The 19,029-nt window shown below is 35.7% G+C and overlaps 1 protein-coding gene across 1 annotated transcript in view; it reads right to left on the bottom strand.

Annotated features, from left to right (window-relative positions):
* conu (Rho GTPase-activating protein conundrum) overlaps window positions 1-19,029 on the bottom strand; it is a 59,149-nt gene that overhangs the window by 16,804 nt on the left and 23,316 nt on the right. Inside the window, exon 2 of the mRNA XM_088277644.1 lies at window positions 4,639-4,752. Coding sequence (XP_088133770.1) covers window positions 4,639-4,747 — 109 coding nt within the window. The 5' untranslated portion in view covers window positions 4,748-4,752. The remainder of the gene's footprint in view (window positions 1-4,638; window positions 4,753-19,029) is intronic.

Consider the following 19,029-nt stretch of genomic DNA (forward strand, 5'->3'; position numbering starts at 1 on the left):
ATAGACGTAGTTTGTAACAATACACGATAGTCAAGACATGCTGCTTCATTCTCAATTGCGCGGAATTTAACAGAAAACAGGTTATACGAGATGTCGGATGGGAGGTGGATGTTTCATATACTTGTTCTAGTCTTCTAGTGTGTGATGATTTACTAAGTATCGACTGCCGACTAGAACAGGTTGCAGAATGAAGGAATCCATAAAACCAAATATCGCGCCGGCCATGGTGATTTGCTTATCAGAGGCTTACAAATAAAAATCTACGTATAATTAAATTTAGAAAATACATCAAAATTTCTAAATGATTCTGTGTGATGTGATCAGATTAGAAAGTTAAATTGAATAAATTACCGTGAAAAATAATCGAGTATTCAGATGTTTTGGTATTCGTTTACCAGAAATAAATATGTATTAAAATATACATTTTTGACATGGTAGTCTGGGTATTTACAGGGCTTACGACCTCACTATACAGAAGTGTAGAATTCACCATTCTTTACATGATTGACAGGCACACGACTCAAATTTTCAAAATCATCTGATCAATCTCATGACTTACCACGATTGAGTTCACAACAGCCCACCTATGATTGTATTTAGAAACCTTTTATTTAGCAGAGACCCTTTTGTTTATATGTAAGATACGAACTCGGATTTTATTACTTACTGGTAAACGCCTGATTTGCTTACCAGTTATTTTATTCTCGACATAACTTCTAAGTGGAGAAACTCAGATTTGTGAACAAGTATTTGGACACACAAAAAATATTGTAAATGTTTTGAATATTGAAAGCATTAACTTTGTGGATCATATTGATATATTATTTCGAGAGATAAAAAATACTTTGTGTTCTGATCCACTCACATTTTTATTAACCAACTAGTTTCGGCAAAAACCTGTTGCCCTCTTCAGGGTTTATTTATTACTATTATTAGTAATAAATAAACCCTGAAGAGGGCAACAGGTTGTTGCCGAAACTAGTTGGTTAATAAAAATGTGAGTGGATCAGAACACAAAGTATTTTTTATTTCTCGAAATAATATATTGTGAATGTGTTTAAATACGCTATATAATAAGTAATGTTTAAGGAAGTATATAATTACATAAAATAATGAAAGTTTAAAATAATTTATATTTGTCTAGTATATTTGATATACAGAAGCTGTCCTTGATATATAAACCGACTCATTAGCATTAAAAATACAAAGATTTATAACTCTTTGAATTATACAAATAAACTTTTATAACATGTTACAGGCAAATAAAATATCACAAGGTTGGCGACAAAAATATGTCTCTGACGTTGAATTGATCGAGTTGGAAGTTAAGTTTAAAATAAAAATAACCTTTGAGAAATAAAGAAATTTAACCTTTAACTGACCCTCAAAATCACGTTAATGCATCAGAAATCGTAGACGATGCAATTCTACAAAGTAAACGCAAATCCAACGAATAAAATATCCTTCCTTCCTTTATCCTTTCACTCTCTTATAAATTTTTCCTGATCTTACTTCCTATATTCGTACCTTACTTACTGTGATATGACATTATTTAAATATTTTTACTGATAATATTTCTGAATATTAACGCGTATTGAGTTTGTAAATGTACTTCTATAATATAATATATTGGCTCTATAGAACGAAATGACTGATATATCGGAAAGGAAATGAAGGAAGAATAGGGGGAGGAGTTGATGGGAAAAGGAGGATAGTAGAAATTCTAAGAGCACTCGGGATTAAATGCTTGTATTGTATTTACTAGCTTCTTTACATTGAACATTGGTAATGTGTAATGCGCAAAGTACCTTGAGGAAAATTTGTGAAGTATGAAAAATAAATAATCACATAGTAAATACATTATTAACATATGGAATTATAAATTGTGTTAGCGTTTTTTATGCATTGAATTAATAACTGAGAAAACTGAGCAACGTCTCTTACAGGGCAGATAAAAAAATCACATTTTCCGAAATTTTTTGGAGAATATGTTTTTTGTTGTTGTTATATGGGAGGATCTGAGCAGCTAAAGGTTATTAAGTCTGTATGAAAGTACTAAAATAAATATGTAACATGATTTTAAAAAATACAAGCGAAAAAAATGAGAATTGATTGTGTCCGAGGTGGTTAAATAAATAATGCAAATAATGGTTAATAAATAATGCTGATAGTGTTGCCATGACGAAAGCGAAAGTGCATCCACCAACCAGCAGTACAATAGTCCGGTTGTGCGGATACTAGAGCATTGACTTCGTCCATTGTGCAACAGAGTGGCAAGTTGAGATGGGGGACTATAATGTAAGTAATATCATTGAACCAGGACAATATCAAGTACAAGAGATTCCCACGCGAACTCGCATTTACATAGCTCGGAAATTATCACATGGATCAAAATCATTCTAGCAGACATTAGTTTCAATTCCGCTACCGCGATACGAGTCCATTAATAAGTTGAAATGTTTTTAAAAAAATAGACGGCTATTAATTTGACGACGTTACGGTTGTCAGCTGTCATTCTTTGAATAGATTCATGTTAAATATCTACCAGAAGTAATTCGAGTACATTGTTTATGTTCTTGAGATGTTTGAAGTGACTAAGATAGTAGGTCCTCAAATAGGGAGAAAACAGAGTGTTTGGCGATATTTAACGGTAATCAACGTGACTTTTTGTAATTGATTTATAACTGTGGATAAAATATAGACCCACTGCTACACATTTAAGTCGAAATAATCGTCAAACATTGGTCTGAGAGTGATGACGAAGCGTGAATACTGTTTTATGGGCAGGGTAGGGGATCGCCATTGTATTTTTTGTTGACTACTTTAAAAAATAAAATAAAAACGTTACCATATTTCGTAATATTATCAAATCAATTAAAAAAAAACTTGAACACCAAATGTTGACGAGCTAAAACATGCTCCTTTACTGATTTTTGGTCACTTATCAATCTAAAATGGCTGAATATTACTTTTAAATTTTAATTGATTTTTTATTCACTCCTTTCTCCGAATTTCATCTCTAGTGACTTCATAATTCATACTAATTTCAAACAATACAAAAAACTTGGTAAAAAAAAATTTGGAAACCATCGTTGTTAAAATTAAGTTGCGATTTATCGTACATTGGGCCTTAACTGGCTGTAGGAGAATAGCTCAGATCTATAACTAAACACACTTGTCATTGACACTCGTAACTACCTATAGATAGATTCCCACACGAAAAGCTTCCAGTTGCAGACAAATAATGTCGCAAAATGCATTGAACTAATACATTTAAAAGAAGTCAATTAAACACAAATATTAGCGGAAGTTTATGACCTGTTTTAAAGGCATAAAAAATGACCAATCAGCTAATTCTAAGTCACGGTTGGATTTCGAATTAAAATGTGTTAAAACTTTTATCACGTAATGACGTTCCTTAAAAAAACCGTTACTTAATTTTCAATGGTAGGTAGTTGCAATTTGAAATCAACGAATATGACGATCCATTTTTTCTCCATTTTGTATTAAATGTCGAAATTTTGACGCTAGAAGTTAAGAATTTTACTTTAACAATGAAAGATTAGATCATCGTACAAAAAGTAGAAGAAAATACCGAAATGAATCAATTTCAACCGTCATTTTTTTTCTGTATCATCAACAAAAGTTGTATAGTAATAAAGTCAGAGAGTGATGTATAAATTTAGCTATGAAAATTGTATAATAGTTTACATTTTAAATTTTTGTGTTGTTGTGTATGGTTAAAATGGATAAAAACAATAAAAAATGTATGTAAAAAGAGCTCCACCAACAAGACACGCAAGGTGGCTTGATGGGTCTCTGCATTAAAAAAAAATATGTTTAAAATTGTTCTTTTAAATAAATGTATAAAATTTATGTAAAAAAAGAAAAAAAAGTAGAATCGCACCCTTGATCATAACAACAAAAAAATGCAAATCACTACATCGAAATATTGTCCAGTACCAATTACCAATTAAGTACCTGCAATATAACACTCATCCATCCTTCACTTTGTGTAATACCACTTAAAAATTCTACTTCACGACTCTCAACCGATTCAGGAATAACCATTCCATCATCAGGTCAACTATGAACAATAGTCAACTCTGATTTGTATACAACCTGTTTGACCTGACGATGGAATGGCTATTCCGAAATCGGCAGTAGTGAAGCAGAGTTTTTAAGTGGTATTACACGAAGTGAACGATGAATGATAAGGAGAGTTTTATATTACAATATTACAAAGTTAACAATAGTTTTAATATACTTTAAATATAAAAAATAACTACAATATGTATACGTAAGCAAGGCAGATGGTTTTAAATCTAATATATATATATATATATATATATATATATATATATATATATATATATATATATATATATATATATATATATATATATATATATACATACATATATTACGTGTGTATTCACGGTCTCGGGTCGACTTAAAAGTTGAAAGTGACTTATAATAGTGACGTGTAGTTTTATTGGCATGCGGGTTTAGTGATTGTCCTGACGAAGAGATCGGTATGTCTTGTAACCGGTAGACGAAGATCTTAGTGAGCGGTTATACTTATATATATTTTATAAGGTTATTTATTTTTGTAAAAAAGTAAAGAAAATAATTTACCTTCATAGTGTTGTGGTTCTTCATAGTAAGTGGTGGTCTGATGCCGATACTCCTCCCAGTAGTCGGCCAGGTCATTAGTGGTCTCTGGATAAGCCAGGGTGGCCGCCATTTCACCTGGAATCAAATAAAACCACCGTTAGTACAATCAACATAATTCCATTCGTTTCAATGTATCAGAAATTATTTAATATTTTTGTTGTTGTTTATGTTTTAAGTAATCTAAAAAATAATTCCTAATAATCCAGATTTGTGAATTAATTGAAGAAGTATTTGGACACACTCAAAACGTTGTAAAGAAATAATTCAGTTACAATAATAGGAAAACAATAAAATTTAGTTACACAGTTAATTTAATATTTTTTATTATTTATAAAATATTACTAAAAGAAAAACGGATTAAAAAAAATAAATAAAAAGTAACTCCCCCTATTAGAAATATATTTATATTTTAATTTATTACTTTATAAATAAATTCGTCCGCCTCCGTAGTGTAATGGTCAGCACGCTCGGCTACCATTCTGGAGGTCCCGGGTTCGATTCCCAAGGGGGGTAAAATAAATATAAGTAATTTTTTCACTGTAATATTTATTCAATATTACCATGGACCTGAAGCGGAGGGCTGATCACCTTTCCTTCACGTGTAAAACGATCATGATAACACTGCGTTTATAAGACACAGTGCCCTATGCACCATTGGGGTGCGGATAAGGGTTTTAATAATTTTAATAATAATAAATAAAACAAATATTTTTTACGGGATTTGCGTATTCATAGTGTGATATTAAACATTGCTTTAATTAAAAAAAATACTTTATCCAGTTGTCATAAAGCGTTCACTTGGTGCTATATTTTTTCTCTTACTAATAAGCACAACCTGAAAGTAGTGAGCATCGAGTATCGAGCACAATGCAATTTGATTATTCGCTACTAATGTTGTATGTATCATTTAATTATAGCCATTTTATAGTTGGATACTTATTCAGTAACTAGTAAGCAATAAACGTTCTTACATACATAATTATTATGAATCGAGGTATATAATTAAAAATGGATAATATCCAATTGCTTGTAATTTAGTTGTTTAACAAATAAACACGTTTGGAAAACGAGAAGTTCATGTACTACCATACATAGTAAAGGGTTTCGAGATAAATATAATTTTTTTATCAAAACGTACTTTGTACGTTATAAATACGTCATAAAAAGGGCTAATTTTGAACCACAATATTATTTATATTATAATGAAATCTATTTATTTTAATAATTAAACACTTGTATAATATCACTTATTGAGTTTTAATTCATTACACACGACTAGTTTCGAAAACTACAGTTGTTTTCATCGACAGGTGATTACAATTTTGTGTAATGAGATAAAACTTAATAAGTGGTATTATTATCATCAACATATCATTCATCAATAAATAATATTAAATCTATGGAAGTATTAATAAGGTAAGAAGGAAACAAATAGTAGTTACTACTATTACTATTACTATCATCACGCCGTTTCTCTGCAGGGGAAGGTAGAGAGGATGGAACGACTCTTCTGTCCTGACATACACTCCTAGCTTCCTTCACATCCATACATCCAGTCATACATGTCCTCCGATAACGCAGACTTTTGACACAACCAGATTTTAGGTTCTGATTGATTTCGGGCCACGTCTTTTTCGGTCGTCCTCGTTCAGTTCTCCCGTTTACATTCGCCAAATATACTTTCTTAGACATTCTCTCGTTATCCATTCGCTCCACATAGTAGTTAACATCCTAATATTTGACATAATCAAACAAAAATATAAGGATATTTTAAATTTAACTTTTACTTGGGAAGTACCACTTTTGATTAAAATCTGTAATAAACGTGTTTCGATGCATTAAGATCATATGATGATCAAGATAATGATGCTGAATACATCGAAATAGGTGTTACAATAGATTTTAAATAAATAGATGTAATTACCAAGCAAAAGTAAAATTTAAAATCGATATTACTACAAAGTGATTGCCGAATAAATTATTATAAAATGAAAATCAACATTGTTTTATAAACTCATACATTTACAAAATTTGAAAGAGATTGAATAGTTATAAGACAATAGTGGTATATACGATTTTTCGTTCTATCTTTTGGCGATTATACCTTTGTTTCCCTATACATATTTGTATTAGAAAGTTTTTTAATTGATCAATATCTTTATTTCGTTTAGACAATGCCTTAAATTAGAAATTGTACAGTAATTATGAAACAATAAAACTGTATACCAAGGAAAAGTTACTTGCACGAATTATTTTGTTAACGATACGGAAGAAACTGTATATTTATTATATTATGTCATTATACAGTATTGCCTTTCCTTTGTCATTGAAAGGAGTCGTTTTATCCATAAATAATACGACCTCTTTAAGCTAAATACAAAAATATCCTCTTTTTATTTTTAATAATGAAATTAATATACTAATTTGACTCATATTATTTTTTGACATCTCATCAAAGATGAAGAAGAATATGGAAGTCTGGGCATTTACGGGGCTTACGACCGTCATAGGCTGGTTTAAGTGATCACTTTACACACGTGTAACATTCACCAATTCTACCCATTATTGACAACCACACTACTCAAATTCTTGGAAGTTCTATATATATGAACCAATTTAGAAACTTTGTTCTTGAATCACTACAACTTCACTAGAGACATCTATTGGTGAGATGTAAAGCAGCTTTTTTATTAAGCAGAAACTCTTATATTAGTATGTGAGATCCGAATCCTGGATTATAATCACACACATGAGAAACATAAATGCCCAGACTTCCATATTCTTCTTCATCTTTGATGAGATGTCAAAAAATAATATGAAAATAACTCCTGTAATTGGAGATAATCCAGATTTTGTGAACAAGTATTTGGACACACTCAAAATGTTGTAAATTTGACTCATTATTTTTTTTCTTTCAAAAATGATATAATTTGAATTTTTTTTAAGAATTAATTAGGTTAATTAATTACTTTACTTACTTATAACCCTTTTCCGCACCAAATGGTACATAAGGCACTGCATCAAATTGACGCAGTGTTATCTTGACCATTACTTACATGAACGCAAGGTGATCACGCTTGCGCTGCAGGAACCAGTCCAGGGTAATATTAAATAAATATTACAGTGTAAAATCACTAATATTTATTTTCACTCCCCCTGGGAATCGAACCCGGGACCTCCAGCACGGTAGCTAAACATGCTGACCATTACACCACGGAGGCGGGCATAACTTAATATCATTTCATTAATTGATTCGGCAGTCACTTTGTGGAAATAATATCTACCTTTATTTAATCAAAATTTTACTTAGTAAATTAAATTGAAAATTACTTATATAGCTTTAGAAAAAGGATTTTCCGATATAGGTTTTGTTCTACTTCTTTGGCTAAATCTCCTCTTGTCCCAATTTCACGTTACAGCCACTAACGCGCAGTAATAACTGGAAATAGGTATTTCGGAGAGATTCGAGAATTATTTATTGATTCGGTTTGTAGAATGACATGTTGATTATTGTTTATTATTTAATTTTATATTAAACATTAGTTTTATTTTTCACCCATAGATGAAAACTTCTGTTAGTTTTCGAAACTAGTCGTGTGTAATAAAATAAAACTCATTAAGTGGTATTATACATGTGTTTAATTAGAAAAATACTACTAAAGAGCTCTAAAGACACACAATTGAAATTACAGCAATGATATTGGAATTATTCATTGGGGTTTTGCATTCTTACTTAAAGGTGGAATGCAAAATTATCGCTGTATACGTATGCACTTGCATACAAAAAAATTTGCTTGCCTCTCCCAAATACTTATGAATGATATTATTGTTCTTTAGTGATGAGCGGCAGATTTTTTTTTTATTATTTTTTATTATACTGTTCTTTACTTTGTTATTTTGTTTCTCGTTTATTTGTTTTTGTCCGCCTCCGTAGTATAATAGTCAGCACGCTCGGCTACCGTTCTGGAGGTTCCGGGTTCGATTTTCAGGAGGGGTCAATTAAATATAAGTGATTTGTTCACTATATTATTTATTCAATATTACCCTGGACTGGTTGGTACCTGAAGCGGAGGGCTGATCACCTTTCCTTCATGCGTAAACGATCAAGATAACACTGCGTTTATATGAAGCAGTGCCCTATGCACCATTGGGGTGCGGATAAGGGTTTTTTGAAAAAAAATTATTGGTTTTATAAAAAAGTAATATGAACGCATTGAATTAATGTTTTTTGATACACTTTTTTGTTTTCTAAATGAATTTAATTAAAAAAAAAAAAAGTTCTATACTTCAGTTTGATTAAAAAGATTGATACAATATGTGTTCTAGCTGAATGTTTCTACAAAAATAGAATATTTCTTTAACAAATGTTTTTAAAATCCCCCATATAATGCCATTTTTATTCGTTTTCTACTATGGGTATGTAAATTATATATGCATGCGACTATGTACGTTTTACGAGTATGTTAACGAGGCTAAGGTTGGGTTTTGCCTTTTCTACAATTTATTCTATACCAGCGCAACTATGTCGGGCCTATAAACACGTTCGCCGTGTTACTGGTGATAAATATAACTCTCGGGACAAGCATAATGTAGTTGAATCTAATTGAAAAACAAATAAATTTCTCTACTTGGCAACTCTACCTGCAGATATCGTCTCCCCTCCCCAGATGTCGCAACGAAGTGTTCATTCAACTGGGTTCGCAGGAAAAATATTTGCGCATGAACAATGCTATCTTTTGAATAAATAATAAAGTTGATTCGGAAACACATACATTCGAAAAGATTTTATGCAGATATCATTTCATGAACTTACACTACAAAATGTTAAAATTGGGATATGAACGTTAGAAGAGCTAGATAGGGTTTCATTAGTGTGATATCATAAAATTCAATAACTATTCTTTACAAAGATTAAAGAAAACACTTCGTTTTTTACTACTTGAGTTTTATTATAGACTACATGTTTCAGAAGTTAAACTTCCATCATTCAGGTCTGTATAATAACATATTATACAGACCTGAATGATGGAAGTTTAACTTCTGAAACATGTAGTCTATAATAAAACTCAAGTGGTAAAAAACGAAGTGTTTTCTTTAATCATTGTAACATGTCTTACCACAAAGTTAATGCCGAAACAATAAATAAAACTATTCTTTAATTAGTCACTATTTTAAATGAGTAATTTACATTTCTGTGTATGAAAAATATATATTCAAAACATTTTGGGTATGTCCAAATTCTTGTTCACAAATCTGGTTTTCTCCACTTGGGGGTTATTTTTAGATTTAGACATCTCAACAAAGATGAAACAAAGATGAAGAAGAATATGGTCTGGGTATTACATACAGCAAACTCCCCTATGACGCTAGATAGGCAACGTCATAGGGAAGTTAATTTTTTAAAATTGTATTTTAATTTTAAATAACTCGTAAGAGTAATTTCCTTTAGCTAAAATGTAAAAATACAATTTAAAAAAATTATCCCTTTTATAATTCCCTAAGATCTTTATCTTACTTATCTCAACGTTGTAGGGGGGTTAACTGTATATTCATTTGAACCCTTATCCGCACCCCAATGGTGCATAGGGCACTGCATCATATAAACGCAGTGTTGTCTTGATTGTTAACACACGAAGGAAAGGTGATCAGCCCTCCGCTTAAACTTATATTACAGGGCTGTAAATACTCAGACTTCCATACTCTTCTTCATCTATGTTGAGATGTCATAATATTTGATACTAAGTTACAAACTATTAAGAACGTATTTCAACATCCTCATTTGAATAATTAATTTGAGTTGATTTCTCTATGTAGGTGCAGCCAATTTAAGCTGACGTCATTTCTTCATCAATTTTATAATCATTTAAATGGTAGAGAAAATTTATAAAATGTTTATTATAATATTTGTTTATTACGTGCATTTTCATATCCAAACATCAAAATAATTGGTAAAATGATATTTATTATTTGTATGATTTGGAGTATTAATAAATACTTAATAAGTTCATGTTACGAAGAAAAAATGGCGTCGTTTGAGAATCAACAAAGTGCTCATAAATCAGATAATAAATCGAGTGTAAGGTTAATATTTTATTGTTCTATTGGAAAATCATAACCAAAACAGGTTTATTATAGACGTTTTATATATTACAAGTGTATGGTATGGTAATAAATATTTATTTATTAGATTAGTTTTTGTTGTGATACATATTACGGTACCGCATGATATTCTTTAAAATATCAGACGAATTTTATGATACTGTAAATCATAGACAAATATAATATAGAGACAATCATGAACCAAAGTTCTGGACCACGAAATATAATGCTTTTTTAATATGGCATAAGAAAACAAAAATTATTCGTAGAATATTGTCATAAAGACAATAAAACATAATAGGTATGCCAAATACTTGAAAGCGGTCAGGTTAGGAGTCGTAGCAATCGGCGGGTATGTATGAGGAGATGTATGAACGTGTAAGAGGCGAAGAATGTTTGCAAAGACATAGTAGTGTGTGGCATTCTATTATCTCTGTATACTCCTGCGGAAAAGCGTCGTGATGGTTAGTTAGTTAGTTAGACAATAAAATAAATATTATATGAAATTGGTATTTTATTTATTGTTTCGGCTTTAACTTTGTGGAAAGACATGTTACAATGATTAAAGAAAACACTTGTTTTTTACCACTTGAGTTTTATTATAGACTACATGTTTCAGAAGTTAAACTTCCATCAATATATCATATTATATCATATTTTCATCATATGAAATTGGATTCGAAAATAGTACTTGCGCCTTTTTTGCCCGCATTTTATAAGGGAAATTTATATTCTAATTAACTTATCAATTTGTATGTTGTTGTTTCTCATTCACGTCTTTGACTTTTCATCACGTGTGTTTCCCTTCAAATGTCATTCAATCAATGAACTGAAATGAGGCCAGTGGTGTTAGACAAATAAATTGTCAATGACGTTTGGTCACACCTATAAGTAAATAAAACTTGTAAGGTACTTTAATTAGTATGTTTTGAACATCGCTAAAGAGGTTAAACTTGCTTAAAAATGATTTGCACGATAAGAAAACGCTTCGTTTCTCAATAGGTAAAATGAATAAGATTTATCCTTGACAAATATATTTTTTTAGTATTAAATGTCTTTATGATAGCTTTCAGAATATTTAACGTTTTTCTCGTTGTTTCTTCTTGTTTTTTACTATATTCATATAAAGTATATATTTAAGTAGTTATGTGCGCAATAAAGCTTATTTTTTCGCAACGAGATCTGTCGCCAGCCTTCTATTAAAAATATTATGACTACTGAATACTCATAATATAGTTATCCTAGCAGATGAAGAAAAAAAAACATTTAATGTTGAAATTTAAAAAAATTAATTATTCACAACAGCGTGTCATAGAAAATAGTCATTCTCTTTGTTCCACAAATAATGTTACGGACTTTAACGTGACGTCTTAACACGTTTTTATCTATGTGCTCTTCTCTTAAAACTCTCGTTTTTTAAAGGATATGAAAACGCTCAAGGATAATTGGCAATTAGGTACCATAATATTATTTACAAAGTGCTTTTAAGCAATTTAAACTAAAGAGCACACTCTTTATGAGTACTTTTGATTTTTATATGTGTAACGGACCAGACGAAATAAGGTCCGAAAAAGGACCACATTTTAGGATATATTTAGTATATTTTGTATTGTGATAATAAAACGGAGCGACTCTGTCCGAGCAGCTGTCCCCATATTGAAACCCGCCAGACTGAGCGGGGAAAGGGGGCGTGGCTCCCACTACTTACGCTGGGGCCAACGGGAACCCAGCAGAAAAGTGGTGGGGGCCGCGCACGTAGGCAATAGGGGGACTAGCCCGGCAGATTAGCTCCGTATGGGTATAAATGTATGTATCCTTTGTAAAATAAATCATTCCGAATTCCCCCCATTGTCCTCCACAAAAAGGACAACTGGAGCGCCCTCGCAAAGTCAATGGAGACCCGTGGAATTGACTTCACGGCAAAAAACAGGGGCGAAAACCTCTGGGTCTTCGTAAAAACACCGCGTGACCACCATAAGGTCACAAAGATGATGATGGAGCAGAATGTAGACCATCACTCTTTCCGTCTTCCCGGCGAAAAGCCGCTGAAGATTGTCCTGCGCGGAATACCCGAAACGGTAGAAGCGCAGGACGTAGTAAACGAATTGGCCTCGAAGTACGAGGTCATATCCGTACACCGGATGAGAACGGGCGGCAACCGCAAGCCGATCCCGCTCATGCTCGTGAACCTGAGGCACACCGATGCCTCCAAGAAGATCTTCACGGATCTTCAAACAATCCTGCACCTAAGGATCAACGTCGAGAGACTACGCTCCCGCCCCCGTATGGGCCAGTGTTTTAAATGCCAAACATACGGACACTCAGCGTCGTGCTGCAACGCCCAGCCGCGCTGTGTAAAATGCGGAGCCGGACACGCTTCCGCCGCATGCAAGAAACCGCGCGAAACGCCGGCGAAATGCGCCCTGTGCGACGGCCCGCACACGGCAAACTACAAAGGCTGCCCCGCCAAACCCACCCCAAAACCGGCTCAGAGGCGTGAACACCGCCAAACACGCGGCCAAACTCTCACCACCCCCCGACCTACCACCACCCACACCACCCCCAGACCCACCCAACCCTCTCCCCAATCATACTACTGTCCCCCGCACCCCTCTCCCCCCGTACCGCAATGGCCCGCACCCGCTTACGCGACGCACCTCAGGGACCCGCGTCCCCAACACCCGCGCCCCCAACCCCCGCGTCCCCAACCCGCGTCCGCCGACACACGCACCGCCCGTCACCCCGCCCCCCCTCCACTGGAGGCGCTCACAGCTGCAGCGCAACAGCTAGCGACCTTCATGGCTTCAGCATCTGAGATGTTGAACCACATCAACGCGCTAATCACGGCTAGCCATGGCTAGAAAAACTTTAAACCCGGAAGCCCTTCAGGCAGCGTTCTGGAACGCTAACGGTCAAGTGAAGGCCCATAAGACAGAAATCACCGAATTTCTGTCCGAGTACAACCTAGACGTCCTGCTCATAAATGAATCATGGCTCAAACCCAGCGACAAAATTAGCTTTCCCAACTACGTCACGTATCGTACCGATCGCACGCACACCCGAGGAGGTGGCACCGCGATAATAATAAAGAATTCGATCGACCATTGCCACTTCGACTCCGCGACTAACGACAATATTGAAACCACCGCGGTCGTCATAAGTACAAAAAACTCCGGACCACTCAAACTCGTAGCCGCCTACAGCCCGCCGAAAAGGCACCTCATCGCGGAGGACCTGGACAAAGTGTTCACCGACGACACTCCGACAATCCTCGCAGGAGACCTGAATGCTAAGCACGCCTCCTGGCACAGTAGATTCAACAATCAAAAAGGTAGGAGTTTGTTCGACTACTCGATTCACTCCTCGGTCGTCGTAGACGCACCGGACGTCCCGACGCTGTACCCGCATAACGGTAACCCCGACGTCATAGACATAATCGTCATGTCTAACTCAACTCACGCGTATAGCATGCAAGTGCTAAGCGAGCTCTCGTCGGACCACAACCCCGTGCTCCTCTACCTCTCCGACGGAACCTTACCCTCCGACCCCGTCGGACTGAATAGGAAGAAAGTTTCTTGGATGAAACTTCCCCGCCTATTCGAATCCATCACGATCCCCACTTCCATCCCCGACGAAGCGAGCTTAAACACGGCCGTCTCCGCCCTCGTGTGTCAAATCAAAGAGGCTACCGCTGCAGCCACGGTCGAAGTCCAAATCGACAAATACCGTCCCGACCTCCCGGACGATCTGAAAAGCATCATAAGGGAGAAGAACAAAGCACGCGCCGACTGGCAAAAATACCGCGACCCGACCGACCGCAGGCGCATGAACCGACTCGCAGCACAAGCTAAAAGAGCCTTAAGCGACTTTCGCAACGATCGATGGCACGACTTCATCTCATCCCTAGACGAGGACCGCAACGCCTTCTGGAAAATTACAAAGTCCCTAAAAAGACCTAAAACGCGAATTTCCCCATTAAACGGCCCCAACGGACCAGTCTATTCCGCTGCGGAAAAGGCAGAAGCCTTCGCGGATAGCTTAGAAGCCCAGTTCACCCCGAACACCACCCACGACGATCCCTCGTTCGTCGACGAGGTTAACTTCCACGTAGAGAGACTCTTAAACTCACTCCCAGAAGGCCCCGCGATTAAATTCACCACCCCGCGCGAGGTCCAATCCATAATATCACGTCTCGAAAATAAAAAAGCTCCCGGCCCGGACGCCATTTCGAACAAAGTCCTCAAACACATTCCCCCTAAGGGAATCTGCGCAATAACAGCCATCTCAAACGCCTCATTACGTCTCCGTAAATTCCCCGCCGCATTCAAACAAGCCGACGTCATCTTGATCCCCAAACCGGGGAAGGACCCACTCGACGCGCAAAACCACCGCCCGATCAGTCTACTTCCGTGTCTCTCGAAAGTATTGGAGAAAATCATCCTCAAACGGTTGAAGGATACAGTCTCGGAAAAATCGATAATTCCGGACACGCAGCACGGCTTCAGAGCTAACCACTCTACGCTGCACCAATTACTTCGCGTGGTAGAGCAGATAACCAACGGTTTCAATACGCGCAAACACACGGCAGTGTTATCTCTAGACGTCAGTAAGGCTTTCGACAGAGTATGGCACACCGGCCTGCTATACAAAATGGACACGTTCGGAATACCCCGTTCGACCATCCAGCTGATTGCTAATTATCTAGCAAATCGCACGTTCAGAATAAAATTGAATGCGCACTTCTCGACTGAACGCCCCATCAGAGCGGGAGTCCCACAAGGCTCGCTGCTAGGACCGATCCTATACAACGTATACTCGAGCGACATACCGGCTGCGCTCGACTATAACACTCAGATCGCGCAGTTCGCCGACGACACGGCAATCATGTCGAGCTCGCTGAGCGCCCTCCTGGCAAAGGAGAGAGTTCAAAAACAATGCGACGCCCTGGAAAAATGGTGCAAACAATGGCGAGTTACCATAAATCCGAGTAAAAGTGTGACCACACTTTTCACTCGCAGGAGACCGCGAACTCCTCCAAACATAACGATGTTCGGGCAATCCATCCCGTGGTCCGGATCCGTTAAATATCTCGGAGTCACGCTCGACTCCAAGCTGACGTGGAAACGTCACATCGAAAGTAAAGTCAACTCTGCCTCCGGGGTCCTGTCGGCCCTCTACCCGATGCTCGGGAGAAACAGCAAACTCTCGATCGACAACAAGTTGCTTATCTATAAAACGGTCATCCGTCCCATCTTAACATACGCCGCCCCCGTCTGGGGATACGCGGCCAGAACACACCTAAGCAAATTACAAGTCTTCCAGAACAAAGTGCTCCGCACTGCGTTGAAAGCCCCCTTCTGGACGAGAATCTCTCAACTCCACAGAGAGTCCGACGTACCCCGCGTAAATAAGTACATAACCGCGCTATCGGAGCGCTTCTATGGCGGACTAGCCGCACACGCCAACCCCACAATAAACTCACTCGCGAAGTACGAGCTTCACTCGTACCGTCGCTACAAAAGACCGAAAGAGGTCCTCCTCCCCTCCCAGTAACCATCCCGCAGCACTCTGCGTATTTTTCTAACCCCTTCATAGGTTTTAACCTATAACCCATTAAATTCATTCAGTAAAATCAAAATTTTATAACCCGATGAAGGAGTAGGGGGTCATGTCGACCCGGTACTCTATGAGCCATTAGATTCAAGTCAAGTCAAGTCAAAATAAATCATTCCATCCTGGACGACTGAACTTGGTGTTTTATTTCTCCGCTCGCTCTACCCTTCGCTACTCTACTGGATTCTCCCCCCTGGACTTGACTCATCGCTACGACCACGGACTACGAACCAGTACACACCTCGACCTACGCATCGGAATCGGATTTTGATAGAATATTTACTAGTAAATATTCTCACCTCTCGCCGCAGGACTTCAGAACTTCTGGGACTTACGCCCCCAGAAGCGAAGCGCTGCAGAAGTCACACCGCACCTATCAACAGTCTAAAGTGTGAGGTTTGGCGCCCCACAATATGTCAAAATGTTTTTATGCACATAGTATCTTATAATATAATATGAGATTACTTGGACTTCAGAGAATTATTTAATACATACATTTATAAACAAATGTTTTCATAGAAGGAAAAATATTTTTTAGAATCAAACACAGGTATGCATTAGGAATTTGGAGTAAAATTCTTTGGAAGGTTGCGCCGTATTGACAAGAAAAAGTATTCAATATTCTGTTGATTTATTTCCCGGCGACCTTCGTTAATTATTGTTTTAATTTAACGGCAATTATTGGTACCCACCCCGGTCACTATATAATCAGATATGGTAATTAAATCAAACTTGATTCCTTCGGTCTGTTTGCCAATCAGCATAATATTATATTTTATTAAACGCCATCCAAGGCAGCCACGTTTCAAATGTCAATTAATCTCGGTTCGAAGTCTCGCCGAAATGTATTTCGAATCTTAAATTCAAGCCGGTTAAAAGCGACAAGGTTGACACGAAGTCTTGCGAAATTAAACCTTACGTCATAGAATGCAAGTTGCATAGAGTAGGTACTACTACCTACCTGCCTTGGGCAAGCATGAATGGTTGTAAGATCCTTTGTGTTACCTGCGGAGGACTGTTACGGTGCATTTCGTTTTCAATGATTGATTTGAAATAATGAGTATTTGCAAGAAACTCGATCACTTCCCGGAATATCGGTTGTTACGGGCTGTTGTAATTCATTCTTTGGGTTTACCGACTGTGAAATATGTATCTAATAGAACAGATTTCCTATGGAAATATTGAATAAGCGTAAGTGAAAGGTTTTGCGTTACGTTCTGGGCGTTTGTTCTAAGCTTTAGTACTAGTATATATGAAAATATGAAATAAGTGCAAGTAAAAAGTACTGCGTTATGTTCCGTTGTTCTAAGTTTTAGTTCTAGGCATATTACATAGTAAGAAGTAATCATAACATACATTGTTGCGTGATATGAGGTGTAACGCATTAGAGCAGTAACTGATAAAAGATCTTTAAAAATATGCAATACTTAAGTGATATTAACGTAAAAGGAGACAAAAGCATTGCTTTTACTGATAATATTGTTATTAAACCTACCCTACCCAAAATTTACCCTATCCAGATTTTATATGTAAAAATATACATTTAATGTAATTTTGGTAAGAGTTTGATGTATATATATATAACCTTATTCTCAAGAAATCATTATGGCTGCTGAAATAATCATTTTTCAGCTGAGTATGCAGAAGAGGAAAATAGGAAATAGTCCCATTGTTTAAAAAAAAGAGATTTTGATCCATATCTATTTGTTGAATCGATCAGTAACTATAAATACTTGTGTATTTTATTTTGATATTTATTCTGAAAGTGTTTATTTAATATTTGAGGTCCTAGTAAAATATATTCATAAGAGGACGATTATAAATTTCTACACACGGAAAGCGAAATCGCATGTAAGCCAGCGTGTACATACTCTCACCTTCAAACAGTCTATTATAAACAAATTAATAATACTATATAGTTAAATATTTGCTGTTTATTGTTATCGATTTTAATCTATTGAGTTCTCTTATAAATAAACATATACCACGAATAAATAAACCCTGCATAAAAAAGTAGAAAAAGATTTTTATAAATTTAGAGATACATTCTTAAAATATTCAATCTAAAAAAGGGTAAACTAATTACAAAAATAAAATAAAAACTTACTAAAACCAATAAAATATGTAGAACATATAAAGTATTTTCAATATAATATTAGACATGTTGATGATTTTAGTGATATTTAGTTTTATTTCGAATACGAAAATTTTAATTACATATTTTTCTCGTATAAACTGATATTAAATGTTAAATAAATGATAGAATACTTCATGATAATTGAAATTATTGTATAAAGGCAAAAATACTCGAACAATATTGAACAATTTTCATATTAAATTTAATATATAATACATAATTCTTCAAATATAAAAAAGAAAATACATTACTTATGTATATCTATTATGTTTTTTTTTTATCAAAGTGCTTGAATATGACAAAAAAAGTCATAAATAGAACGTGAGAACGTTGATGGGATTAATATGGTCAAAAACTGGTTCAATGACAGTCATTCAGTGCCAAATAAGATCATTAAATAGGTACCCACGTACGTACTCCCACAAGTGTTTTAAAACAACTAAAAATGACCATTAAAAGTAAGACATAGAGAAATATCTAGTAGATTATTCGATTACTTTAAT

Source organism: Brachycentrus maculatus, unplaced genomic scaffold (genome assembly GCF_059751285.1).
Source record: "Brachycentrus maculatus isolate JH-2025_06_01 unplaced genomic scaffold, ASM5975128v1 h1tg000004l, whole genome shotgun sequence".
NCBI lineage: Eukaryota > Metazoa > Arthropoda > Insecta > Trichoptera > Brachycentridae > Brachycentrus > Brachycentrus maculatus.